The sequence below is a fragment of the Solea senegalensis genome, linkage group LG1 (assembly GCF_019176455.1).
Source record: "Solea senegalensis isolate Sse05_10M linkage group LG1, IFAPA_SoseM_1, whole genome shotgun sequence".
Lineage (NCBI taxonomy): Eukaryota > Metazoa > Chordata > Actinopteri > Pleuronectiformes > Soleidae > Solea > Solea senegalensis.
Window position 1 is genome coordinate 12,914,730 of NC_058021.1, and position 12,488 is coordinate 12,927,217.

General features: G+C 41.3%; 1 protein-coding gene across 7 annotated transcripts in view; it reads right to left on the bottom strand.

The window, feature by feature from the left end:
• clcn2a (chloride channel, voltage-sensitive 2a) overlaps positions 1-12,488 on the bottom strand; it is a 45,745-nt gene that overhangs the window by 3,837 nt on the left and 29,420 nt on the right. For 2 of the 7 annotated variants that reach the window (XM_044045481.1, XM_044045490.1), the window contains exons 3-20: positions 11,693-11,824; positions 10,264-10,392; positions 9,788-9,921; positions 9,388-9,477; positions 8,272-8,295; positions 7,778-7,856; positions 6,679-6,804; positions 6,159-6,243; positions 5,499-5,600; positions 5,217-5,319; positions 3,873-4,028; positions 3,384-3,453; positions 3,179-3,289; positions 2,416-2,629; positions 2,124-2,257; positions 846-1,084; positions 387-498; positions 41-87 (exon numbers count right to left, since the gene is read on the bottom strand). In XM_044045481.1, the coding sequence (XP_043901416.1) occupies positions 41-87; positions 387-498; positions 846-1,084; positions 2,124-2,257; positions 2,416-2,629; positions 3,179-3,289; positions 3,384-3,453; positions 3,873-4,028; positions 5,217-5,319; positions 5,499-5,600; positions 6,159-6,243; positions 6,679-6,804; positions 7,778-7,856; positions 8,272-8,295; positions 9,388-9,477; positions 9,788-9,921; positions 10,264-10,392; positions 11,693-11,824 (2,087 nt within the window). The remainder of the gene's footprint in view (positions 1-40; positions 88-386; positions 499-845; positions 1,085-2,123; positions 2,258-2,415; positions 2,630-3,178; positions 3,290-3,383; positions 3,454-3,872; positions 4,029-5,216; positions 5,320-5,498; positions 5,601-6,158; positions 6,244-6,678; positions 6,805-7,777; positions 7,857-8,271; positions 8,296-9,387; positions 9,478-9,787; positions 9,922-10,263; positions 10,393-11,692; positions 11,825-12,488) is intronic. The other 5 variants (XM_044045538.1, XM_044045528.1, XM_044045497.1 and 2 more) reach the window with 5 other exon arrangements.

The following is a 12,488-nucleotide window of genomic DNA, read 5'->3' on the forward strand; positions in this document are numbered from 1 at the left end:
TCATATCCTTCATCTATATTTTTCTGGCTCTAGTTCTCACCTCCAGCAGCTCCTTGTCTTGGTCAGCACAGGACAGGGTCTGAGAGCCTCGGAGAGAAAATAACAAACGTTTCTTTGGGGGGGAATATCTGCATTTGTGCTGGGACTGTTTCATTATGTGCATCTTAAAACTGTGGTGCGTAACTTTAAACATAAGTCTAGTCTGACATTATTACTTGGCAGAGCCCATTTTCACATGAAGGACGCATCATACAAATGATGTTTCATCATTTAAAGACCAAACAGAGGCAGAATAATTACAACAAAAACAACGACGAGTACCAATTACGCACTGCAGCTTTAAATCTGAGCGTTCGCCAATACATGTGCGTGTGAGGTATACGTACTATTTGGTGTCTCTGCATCACTGATGGCAGACACAGTTTTCAAGGCAGATTTCAGAGGCAGCTGGACGTTGGACGCCACCGTGCTGAACAAAGAAGACTCCTCTGTGGAGATCTAAATGAAAAATATATTAAAAGAAGAAGCCACAAGCGCACACACACACACACACACAGGAGACAAGTGCAGGCACATGCACACAAACAGCACAGCACAGGTGAGGGCACAGACGACACAAACACAGCAGACATGTGCTCATACGAAAGTGTCAAGAAAGAACATTTGTTCAGTTTATAAACACTTACCACACCAGCTGCCCATAAACTCCCATCTGTGCCTTTACCTACTGCTACATGCTTCACACACGCTGTGCCTATTCCACTTTTAGTCTCAATCTCTTTTTCACTCAACCCACGCCAGACTTCGCCCCAGCCCAGCCCTGGCACCCCCCCGACGCCTCACACCTGTTGGGTGCTCACCAGGAAGCGAACCCCTTGGCGAGCGCTGGCCGAGGCGTTGGCCTGGCTGTGGGCGCAGGACGAGCTGGGCGTGCTGTCGCTCGTCAGGCTGGGCAGGTGATCGTGTGTGCCGTTGTCCTGCGTCAGGTGGTGGAGGAACTCCAGCCTCCGCTGGCGTCCCAGCTGCAGAGAGAGCAGAGACTGGAGCTGCAGTCGCTCGATGGAGCCCAGCAGGATCATGGAGTCTGACGGAGAAGAAGAGGAGAAAGGGTCATGGCCGAGAAATGCAAATTAGAAAACAGAAATGATGATTACAGTGAGTGAATTGTGAATTGGAAGTGAAGTGGACTTGGAAATAGAGGTAATGTAACATCCTGAGTCGTCTTGTGTTCTGTTTCCTGTTTTATTTTGAAATAATTACCATTGCCTCTCGTTTCAGAGTCTGCTTCCTGTAAAGTTTCCCTCCTCTGTAATTACCTGATGTGTTTCACCTGTTCATCATTATCCCTCCACCTGTGTATTTAGCCTGCACGTTTCCTGTGTCTGTTGTTAGTTTGTCTCATCTGCCGACCACATAGCATCCTTACCCTTATTTAAGTTCAGTTACTAGTAGCCTTTTGACATCTTTTGTATTTTTGTTGCCTTGTGCTTTTTGTTCAAGACTAGTAAAAGGTGTTTTTCCTCTTCAAACATCCAGTGTTTGTTCAGCCTGATAGGTAGGTCATGTTTTTTTATTGCTCCCAAAGCAATAGCTAAATCTAAAATCCATTGTTCCATTTAAAATGGCTTCAAAATATAACAACAAAGCACTAATACACAAACAGATGGTACGTCTTGCAACAAATATAATTTATATGATTATGAAGAGAAGCAGTTGCTCTAATGTGGTAAAACGATGTCTGACAGCAGTTATTTTTGTAGGATGGAACAAAATGGAAAAAGGGCAAGAGAAATTGATGTAGTGATATTGTCCAGTCTTGTGTCCTTGAAGTCCGATAGTGGGTGTTGGCGGTTAGTTATTGTTGTGGGTTTAAACAAAGAAAATACATTTAACTGCTTTATTTGACATGACTTGTAATACAAGACTTGGGTGAAAGTACGCTGACAATGACAAATGATTAGACCTGGCTGCAGGTGATTTGGCCTTATTCCAGCTCATGTCAAAGGTCGTGGATGAGGGTAAATCAAGTCCTTCCACACAAAAACACCTATGAAATAGTTTCTTTATTGACAATATTATCTGGTTGAAAGGGTAACCGTTCAGATTTCTCAGCACATATGTACCTCTGGATTCCACCAGTGCCAGTGTTTTGAGGTGACACGTCAGCAGCATCTCCTGCAGGTCCCGATAGGAGGAGTGCAGGGTGATGTAGCGCACGTCTCTGACCATGATGTCCTCCACACGGGTATTGTACCTCCTGAGACATGCAGCAGGTGAGAAGACGGTGGTTAACTCACAAAAAAAAGGGAAGAAAAGGAAAAAGGCCAGGGAAGTAGAAAGACAAAGAGGAAGGACACAGACTGACAATGAGACAAGGGACAAATCTGTCCCAACTGGACGCACTGACTGACTCACTCGTGATGTCCCATTCCCAGCTCAGGCAGATAAGGGAGTTTCTGTATGCGGATGATGGAGTCGTACAGAGACGGCTGGAGAGACTGAGCCACAGCGTTGGCCAGAATGACGGCAATCATCACAGGGAGGATGTGGGAGATCTGACCGGTCAGCTCGAACACGATGACTGCTGTGGACACCGTGTGGGTGACCGCTCCAGCCAGCGCTGCTGCACCTGTGGAGGAGAGAAGTGAGTCAGTCTCTATAAGTCTATTTTACGATGGAGAAGAAATACAAACTGAAGGTAAAAAGTAGGACAAATGTGACAAAAACAGAAATACTATATACAGTAACAATGTAAAGTAGAACTATTGATCAATGACTAAATTAATCAACTATTTTCATCGATTAACCGATTTTAGTTTTTTTTTCATTATTAAAACAACATTTTTGATCAATTTGAGAATCATGGAACCGAAAAACTGCAACCTAATACCACAAAAACAATATGTGGTTTACTGTCTGTTATATTTGATAAAACAATGAAGAAAAACAGGAAATGTATATTTTTTATTTTTTTTGTCACTTCTTGGCTTTAGCTCGTCACATTATTGGATTCAGTAGCTCTTTAATGTTCATCAAATTGAGGTTCAAAATGTCATAATCCCCCTTTCAAGTTGAATCAGTTTTCATTAGTCGGTGTCCTTGTCATTTCAAAAAGCAGCAAGAATGAAACATGATCACGACATTAGATTTAAGTGTAGGATGGTTCAGAGTGACTCACCAACTACAGCATAACCACCAGGAACTATGGGATACACTCTGCCATCAGCATGTATGCCGTCGGGAAACATGGCTGCCATGATCTCACCGACAAGTCTGCCAAACGCTGCGCCTGTCCATCACACACACACACACAGATACTGTTAGAGGTCGTATGAAGGTCTTTTTATAGACGCAAGGGGGAAAAAAAAGTAGATTTTATTCACCGATCAGGAAAACGGGCATGAAGGCCCCACATGGAACAGGCATGGTGGTGGCCACAGCAGACATCCAGAACTGTAACATGGAGATAATATGGTATATGTATGTTTTTTGAGATATGATAAAACCTCAAAACTAGGGCTGTGCATCAAACTTCATTATTTTTGTGATTTGACTGCATATTGAACTTCGCTATATTTGTTTTCAATCATTATCAAATTAGAAGTACCTGAGAGGTAATTGCATCAGAGTCAGTGAGCCAATAAGCACGCAGTATGCTGTTTGACCAACATCTAATAGTGCTTGTGATTGGCTCAACATTTTTTTTTTTTACTCAGTAATGGTTGTGATTTTAAAACGAAGTATACACTCCAAAAAAAAGCATCCTTCAGGAATCTGTGTGAAAGTCCAGATGTGAATATTGAAACCACATTGAGCGTTTTCTAACCAACACCTGATCAAATCATCAGATGCTACATGCGGTGAAAACCTACCTTCATGATGATGAAGAGGACGAGTGTGATGAAGACATTAACCTGGGGGTGTTTCCAGCCGTGGTGGTGACTGATGTAGTCAAACTCCTCGGCCACACCCTGACGGCACCACGTGCGGTTGTCAAACAGCGCGACCAGAGACTCTTGCTGCGTCAGCTGACCCATCCACACACACACACACACACACACAAAGAAAACCGTTATCTATTTTGGCTTCCACAAACATTGCGCCTCTTGAGATTTGAAAATGATTTAACCACAGGATATTTTCAGGAAGAACAAATAACAGCTACGGTTTCAAAACTATTTCATGTAAAAAAAAAATTGGGCTTATGTTGCAGATTCAATGATTGTCTTTGATACTGGTTAAACAAAACAATGTGTTTTAAAAAAATAAATCTATCATACAGATTTGTTTGATCTGTGTGCCAGGGAGCAATCTCGCCTAGGGCACCAAAACTTTTACCTCCATCCATCCATTTTTTTTACTGCTTTCGAGGGGCGGGGGTTGGTTGGTGCTGTGCCAATCTCAGCTGACAAAGGGCGACAGAAAGGCCCTTGTTCCAACCGGAAGGCAGGATTGCTAACCACTACACCAACCGTGTGGCCCTCTTCAGCCACAGCTCTACATATTTCCAGTCACATTATTACCCTGATATAACTCAGTAGTTGTTGACGTGAATGGTGAGTCATTCCTCGTCATTGCCTCTGCTTCAAGTGCTATTTTCTTCTGTCTAATTCCAGGAACTTTATGTAAATAAGCATCACTTTGAAAAGAGGGAAACTCAACTATGGTTCAGTTTGTGCTGTTTTTTTGTGTTTTGAGAATCTGAAAGGCTGAAATGGAACTATGGTGTGTGTGAAGCAGGATTACTGCAGTGTTGCAGGTGCACACGACTTTGACTCGAAAGACAACAGGCTCTGAATCTCTGCCCATAAAAAAAAAAAACTACCTATTTCACTGCATATTTGTTTAATGTTTCCAGTTGCAGGACAACGTGACTCTCGGCTTTAGATTTTCACATTACCTAGCTCTTTAACGTTCAATCAATTTGAGAATCATGGACAGAAAACCTAATCCTAATACTATGAAAACATGTGGTTTACTGGAAGAATAAATACAAAAAAAATGAACATTACATATAAAATGTAATGCATTGTAAGCTCCAAGAGCTGCACAAGTAGAGGATGATGTCTTAATCTTAAACATGACAGCTTCAAATGAGGAACCAAAAGATTGACCTGACACCAGACTCTCCCATCATTAAATATAATCACCCGTAATTTCGAGACGACAGAGACATGCTTTCATGCCATCAGAAGGGTGTGAAAGTGAATTCTCACCTGTCCAGCCATGAACTGGCCGAGGCCCGGGGGGAAAGTGAGTGTGGAGACGAGCAGGGTGACGAGCGCAGGATACATCAGACGCCTGACAGGAAGAGAGGGACTGCAGGGTCATTAATGAGTGCACTTGTCATTCTCTATGTTCATACTTGATTTCTGTGCGGTAGAGATGGAAAAGGCTATAAAAAGGTTGATTTAGGTGGTATTAACTCTCTCATTTATCTTATCTAAACAAAAAAAAAGAATTGGCATCTGTCCCCTGTCCACGTTTCAGCTACTCACTTCCTCAGCAAGAACTTGTTGATCGTCTTCTGTTTCCTCATGCACTCCACAATCAAACGGTTCAGGTAGACAAACAGAGCGCCGCCAAAACCACAGGCGATCCTGCAAACAGACAGAGACGCAGAAGAGCCTGTGTCGACATCCTCCTGAATCTCTCACACACTGCCAAGATAAAGCTTCAGCTTTTGCGTCGCTGACTCACTATGAAGGTTTATTTTGTCATTGTATGGTTTGCTATGAAATGTGAGGTTTTTTTTTTTTGCTGCTGCTGCACAGTAAAGTGTCCCTTGGGGATGATTAAGATAACTGAACGGATTTATTAGTTTTTTTTTCTAACCCTTTATTTATCATTATCTTTAGTTATTGAATACGGACTCATGCCTGTATATGAGAGTACATCACTCTCAACAAAAATCTCTTAAAATAACTTGAACCTTCAATTATTTCTTTTATAAAAGCAATATTCTAGATCCAGGCCCAGCAGAGTACAACGTCAACTCCGTCTATAATGTCCAATCAATTAAAAACCTCCCTTCAGGAATGTCAGTGTGGAGACAGGAGGCAGAATGAAAGGGTAGCACATAAGTGAGGCATCAAACTGCTTTGGGATCAGCGGGACGTTGTGTCAGTCCAGACACACACAGACAGACACACACTCACCCCAGGACGGCGAACGCTGGCAGCTCCTGAAGGTCAAACGGAAAATCCAAACGGAAACGTGTCTTAAAAAGAGCAGTGATGGTCTCTGAGGAGAGAGAACATCCTTCTCACTGCGGGCAGAAATGTAGGCTTACATACATTCTATGAACTGTGACGTATAACATTTGACACTCTAAAAACAATTACACATAAAGCAGGATATAACTAATTATATTACTATCATTATTTCAGACAGCAAAAACACACACAAGGGCAAAAAGTTGAGTCACATCAGATAGCAGAACAATATAAATACTATAGATCGTGATATATAACTTTCTTCAATAAAAGTATAACCGTTTAACATATATCAATACAAACTTTTTGCATTGCATAAACACAGTTTGAAATACAACATTTACCTTTTCCCGTTTGTTAGCTTTGCAATAATGTGCAATGTTTCTTTGTTTTTAAATGCTCTGACATTTCCTGTGATAATTACAGACACTGGATCATTTTATCATTTTTGTTGGTGTTTTACCTTCGTCCTGATTCCAGACTGCCAGCACTCTGAATATGAAGGCACTGAAGGTGGCAGCGAAGAAGCCCCTCCAGTAGTTCCTCACCGCAAAAAATGTTGACGTTACCTCGATACTGAACAGCACCCCTGCATTAACCACACACACACACACTAATATTAGCACTGCAACTCATTTCATTGATTATTTCCACAATTGTATTTTTGCATAGTACAAAAAAATTCCCATAGCTCAAGGTAACAGTACAAAAAACACACAAAAAAATAAATCCAAACAATTTCAGCTCTCATATCAGTTTCTAGGTAAAAGGGTAAAAAGGACTATTGATTTGAAAATGCTAAAAAATTAAAAAACAAAACACGACATGTGTCCAACATCCAGTCCTGTTGATCAGAGTGAATGAAACGATGTGTCAATCATGAGCCAAAAACAAGCTGCACTTGCTTCACAAGCATCTGTTTTATTCTAATTTACACAAAACAGCTAGATATCATCATATTCTATTTTTTCATCTTTACTCCAGGCCCTGGAAAAAAGTTTCAGTTAAGATTATTTTACAGACACTCAAAAGGGGACACAGTCTTTAAAGGTTTTGTGTCACCCTGAGGTGCAAAAGTGTTAAATGGAACAGACAGGCAGACGGACAGACTTTAGGAAGCATGACTTCCTCTGGGAAACATGACTGTCTTATAATATCTTTCAAAGATATTAACTTTAACTTTAAAGCCAATGGTCCATTCAGTGCTCTGGAAGTTTTTTTAAATTTGAGGAAATCCTCACACATTGTTACATCAATTTGATCCCAATTCATCCTAAAACTGGAGAAAGTGGGAGAGCACAAACCACCACCAAGTTTAAAAAACAACTGAATCTGTGTCTGGCTCAGCATGAAAATCATTTTATTTATTCCTTGTGCAACGAAACAGAACATTGCTCTACGGTGGAGGTAAATATTGACTAAATGTTTGAAATGAATCTTGATGTTGGACTTAAGTGTTGATTGAGTGAATGTTCTGTCATTTCTGACTACGACACGAAAAGAAACATCCTTAGACCCAAGTATTCATGCAGTTTAATGACAGTCTGGCCTGTAGTTGTTACCTCCAATAGGTGCAGCGAAGCAGCAGCCCACACCCACTGCACAGGCAGCTGACAGCATCTCCGTGTTCCTCAGCTCGTTCTGTCCATACACAGACAACACACACACACACACACACACACACACATGATACACAACAGATTAATTTTGTGTGAAAAATAGTTTACAGAAGCAACAGTTGTTGTACTGTGACCCTACGACTGTCACGTTTCACCTTCTGCGAGATTAAACGTATGAATGGTGGGGTGTGAGGCGCCATAATTGGAAACACAGATCAAGTGTGGAAATCATGAGATGAGATGTTTGTGTTAAAGCAACGGCAACACAGATCGATGCCTCGCAGCGCCGCTTCACTGAACACAATCAAACATGCCGCAGACAAAATGGCAAGAAAGGCATCGGTCTATCTCGGGCTTATCTGAAATGGCCGGGCATGGATTATTAATGTTGATGGAACTGGGAATAAAAAAAAAACGTCTGACTCATGCATTCATACCTTGTTTCCCACAAAAGGCTCTTCCTTTAGCGGTAAATTTGAAACGCACACAAAAAAAGAGAAACATGTGTGAGTGCCATCTGTGCAAGTGAGAGGTTACCTTTGTTTTTTTAATCCTCCTCCTGGAAGTCATCCAGCTTATTATACAAACTGCACACAATCAAACAAGCAGAAAATGAGCTTCAGCAAACACAGTCTTAATTCCACAGTGGGCTGAATTAACACGTGCCCTGAACAATTACATTCAAAGGCTGTGTTTCAACCCCTGCATTATCGGAATCTTTCTAACTGTGCGTTTCACCCCCTCGAAGTCTATCTTCCTCCATTACTGGTGCAGCTGCTGGTGCTGAGGGACGTACACAGGACAATGTCCAGTGCGGACATGGACAGGATGTGGCTCAGCATGAGTGGAGGCAAGAGTGTGTGTCCTGGAAAGTGGCAAAAAAAAATCATAGAATCATAGAAAAGCTGTGTTTGTGTTTTCTCTTTCAGTCAAACTTATAAGGACTTATAAGCAGAAAACTGAGACATGAAGAAAATCCTCATCTCCGCTGAGATTCTGCCGACCAGCTGCAGCTGTTTTCTTATTCTTTTCATCTGAGTTTGTATCAATTATATCACTATAATATTTGTACAATATATATTTACGATGCAACTTCAGCAATCATAACAAGTTTCATATAAAATGATGTGCATTCAAACTTTGTTTTTGTAATTAGTTTGAGGCTTACAGAAAAGATCAACCAAAAAAAAAACCTTTAAATGATGCTCTTTAAAATCAGCAAATAGTTTTGTTTACTGAATGTTTTATCTTTAACTATGACTCAGTTTCCTCTGGTTGATCCCAGCAATATTGGTAATACTGAGACTTTACCTAGTAGAAGTTTTTATCGGAACAAATTGAATATACTACCCATAAATAAGTAAGTTTAAATCAATGTATTTAAATTAATAGGCTTTCATTTTATGGCGATTTTATTAATCGGGGACACAGTTGGACACATGGTGAATGCTTCAGTGAATGTCCACAGAGTGACGTCACTAACTCAGTTTGAACTTGTATGTACATATACTCATGCACAAGGGAATTCTGCAGAAAAGTTTTAACGTAGTTACCATTCTCACCATGTAAATCCCACCAAAGACGGCAGCCATGAATTTGCTCAGCAGAGCTGCGCACAGGCTGGCGACATGAACGAAGGGCCCCTGAGAGGGAGAGGGGACGTTAGCGTACATGATGTGGCTGAAAGCACATTAAACGCAGAATGCATCGTGTAGGACTCATCATTCAAAGCCTGAACAAGATTAAACCCCGCTCAGTCTCAGTTCATACAACTTTATTATGCTCCCAAATGGGAAATACAAGCAGTAAATCACCTCTTTATTTTTGCAGCCACAGCTTTAATGATGCCAGTAGATTTATTTTATTTCCTCCCGATAGAAAACTTTAGAAACTGCCAAGCTATCTGTCTTGTGTAATTTGTAAGACCTGGAAGACAAGAAATAAAGCATCTACCTCCTTCCCCAGAGGCATGCCACTGCCAAGGGCACAGGTCAGGCCAATGACTTTGGCCACAAATGTCTTAAAAGTCAGGTACTCCTTCAGCACCACCCCCCTCAGTATCGTCTTCATCTCAGGAATACCTGAACCTGCAAAGTGAAACAAAGACACGCCAGGTGGGATGATGGAGTGGAGAGGAAAGATGAGCGGAAAGAGAGCAATTACAGAGAGGAGGGATGAGAGGAAGAAGTGAGGAGTACAGAGGATGCGGTGGGGGAGGCTGATTGATATTCATGCAGTTTTCTGTATGCACATCTCATCAGAGGCCTATTTTATGGATTTGCTGCAGACGTGACCCCGAGGAAAACGTTCAGCATATGTCCTTGGAAGCCTTATGGTGCATTATAGGGCTGATGATTAAATTATCATATGTTAAAACATATTAACATTATTGTTTATGTGTGTGTGTGTGCCGTATGTGTGCGTCTTACCCACAGCCTGAGGAGCCAGTATCTGAGTGAATCCTGCTGAGAAAGTGATGAGCACCACAGGGTAGCTGACCCAGGCGATGTACTGCAGGAGCATGTTGCTGTCCAGTCCACCGTGCATCCACTTCTGTGCTGCATACACACACACACACACAGGTAACTTCATCACAGTGTATAATCCACTTAACGACAAACAGCCACATGCTTTACGAGCTGTGAGCGGATTCTCCGCCTCATTCGGGGCATTTTCCTCCGGGTTTAGCAGCGTGGTGACCTCATCCTCAGTCAAATTTGCCATTTTAGAGAAAGAGGAGTAAGAAAACGTGAGAGAAATAGCTACATCTAGACAGCTACATGTGGAAATGCATTTATTTCTTTTTATTTCAGGCCTCAGCCCTTCATAATTTGACGTCATTTTCACATTTGAAAGACATAGACATTCTCTTAGCATCAGATTGGAGATACGTTTGAAACTGCTGTACAAATACAATTTAAATTCACTTTTCTGAATCCAAATATCTAAAAATGACGAGACTAATCTTATATAATTTGTTGAGCAGTGTACTTTATTAGCCAAAATGTTACCAACATGTCAGACTGAGGAAGGAAATATTCAGTTCTAATAAGCCAGCATGTTATCGTTTGTCTTTTTCATTATCATATTGTCTATTTGTCACGGATGAATGAATTCCCATGATCCCACGCTGCTTTCTTTTGTCATCAAACTAGGTCTTTAATTGCGGTTTTGATTGCAGAAATTACAGTACAACATAACAATATCATTGTTCCATCTTCGGTGGTTAGTTTTACAGTTTTTTCCATTTAAAAATATCCAGTTTTGTAGTCTTTGTAGTCTGTGTTTTCAGATTTCACATGTGGGAGGATATAAAAGGAGCATTTCATGGTCGAGTAAACTCTAAAATAAGAAAATCCTCATTAAAAAAGAAGGAAGAAGGGGATTATTTTTCCCTCTTGTTTACATGTTCTGTTTCCTCCTCTCACAAGAAATTGCACAGATTTAAAAACAAACAAACAAACACACATATGAATATATTAATGGACGGACATTTAGCCTCCCTTTTTTCTGACATGAGAAAGAAGAACTAACTAAAAAGATGAAAATGAGTCAATTTAATTAACTGCCAGAATCATAATTGGTGTATGTAAACTGTCAAAGCAGCATTTATTGATGCTTTAAATATTAATAAAGCAACTTTGTTAGTTTCTGTTCAAAATCAATATAAGTCTGTGGCAGAGTGCCATTCAATTTATATTAATATTTCACTGTTTTACACTGTCAATGCCTCTTAGATGTTCCTGGCCTCTCATGGATCAATACTTAATTCTTTACACATTTTGCCGCCTCTGCTGACTCTCACCCGCTGTCTCGGTCTCTCTGTCTTTCTGTTCTGGCCCTCTGTCCTTTTCTTACCTTCTTGGCAAAAAGCGATGGCGTAGTCCATGACCCAGCTGACCAGAGCCATGAGCAGCCCCAGCAGAATGAGGAAGATCCAGTCCTCCCCGACGCGCGAGATCAGGAACTTCTGGCAGCGAGATGCACATGCTGAGGGGCAAAAAGACAGAAAACAAAGCTGGTTCGAATGTAACAGACATTTTTGATGGTTAAACGTTTAACGATACTAGGGCCACAAGGTGGTGCAGTGGCTACCATTGTTACCTCACAGCAAGACGGTGCACCGGTTTGGATCCCAGTTCAACCAAGGGCTTTTCTGTGTGGAGTTTACACGTTCTCCTCGTGTGCATGTGGGTTCTCTCTGTGTACTCTGGCTTCCTCCCACAGTTCAAAAACATGCAGCTTGGTGATAAGGTTTTTGGACACTCTAAATTGACTGTAGGTGTAAATGTGAGAGTGAATGGTTGTTCAATTCTGTTTACTGGCCCTGCAATAGACTGGCGACCTGTCCAGGATGCACCAAAATGTACAAAATGAATGCACCGTGACCTTTGTTTCTACATCCAAAAAGCATCTCTAACTAAACTGAGTCCAAGAAGCACTTCTACCCTAAAGGGTTTTCACTTGAGACAGTTGATTCACTTACTTCAGCTTACTAGGTACAGTTCATCCACCTCGCATGACGATATGCAGACAAAACAAAGCTGGGTCACGGTTATAAATTGTACCATTACATTATAATCCATAACTCTGAGCTAGGTCAGCTAAAAGAGGCATCGCTGGACTCATTTTCGTCTCTTTTGACTGTGGACAC